Source organism: Opisthorchis viverrini (genome assembly GCF_000715545.1).
Source record: "Opisthorchis viverrini unplaced genomic scaffold opera_v5_2029, whole genome shotgun sequence".
NCBI lineage: Eukaryota > Metazoa > Platyhelminthes > Trematoda > Opisthorchiida > Opisthorchiidae > Opisthorchis > Opisthorchis viverrini.
This window is the reverse complement of record NW_008754092.1, coordinates 883-1,795: the sequence shown is the minus strand read 5'-3', so window position 1 is coordinate 1,795 and position 913 is coordinate 883. Positions and strand designations below refer to the sequence as shown.

The 913-nt window shown below is 46.7% G+C and overlaps 1 protein-coding gene across 1 annotated transcript; it reads right to left on the bottom strand.

Moving 5' to 3' along the window:
* Positions 1-259: 259 nt before the first annotated feature.
* T265_12208 (hypothetical protein) lies at positions 260-577 on the bottom strand (the record flags this gene model as incomplete). The annotated part of the gene is made up of 1 exon (XM_009179354.1): positions 260-577. The coding sequence occupies one exon, from the start codon at positions 575-577 to the stop codon at positions 260-262; it is 318 nt and encodes a 105-aa protein (XP_009177618.1).
* Between the last annotated feature and the right edge of the window lie 336 nt (positions 578-913).

Genomic DNA, 913 nt, shown 5'->3' with positions numbered 1-913 from the left:
CGGACGGCTGACTAAATTAGGCATAACTGTATGTCGGCTAACATCGCAAAGTGTCGGTTAGTCAGTCAGAATAGACAATGAAAAACCATAGCACCAAATCCCGGGGAAATTCATCACTTATCTTACCGTACCAAGTCCTGGGACCTATGCTCATTTGGCTGCAATGTTCTTTCGTGTACCACCTGATTGTTTCCTGTCCTTAAACGTTGACGAAGGAGGTGCTGTCGTCTCTCTTGTCCACCTCATCGCACGCCACCTGTCACATGTAATATTCATCATCGCTGACCGGTATTCTTCCAAATTTGTCAGGCAATGTTTGCGACCCGCATCGGTCAGAGAGTACCGTGTCGCCAACTTTATTGAAAGTGGTCACCTCCCCCCACACACTCATTCCGAACAGAATCGCTCCACGCTTGCATGCACTTGTGTACATGAACACACAACGATGAGTCACCTTCTCACCCGTCGCTTCTGACTGATCCAATTGCTCGACAGTGCACAGTGACATCACCTCGACCTTGCTGTTTTGTTTAGTTCCGGGTTTAGCCATCAGGACACCAGAATGCGGGTAGTACATGCCTTGTTATTTTGCGAAATCACATCAGTATTCCAGATGGTGATCATCGTTCGATTGGCTTTTCTATCCTAGATACTTACAGTTAGGCTTCGATGCCAACTGTTCCGGTTCTTGTGGCAGTCATTCATGCTTGGCTCCATTTACCACTGGTCCTTGGTGTGATGGGTAGTCCTCCGAAAAATTTACCATCCTGCTTGAATGGTGGCGCACAGAACATTTCCGAGGAACGCTATGGGTAAGTTTCTTTGTATTTCTGGTCATCTAATGTGCGAAAAAAGCCAAACAGATCCAGTTATGCATTAGATGGATATTCGATTCCCTTGTGACGAATGCGAC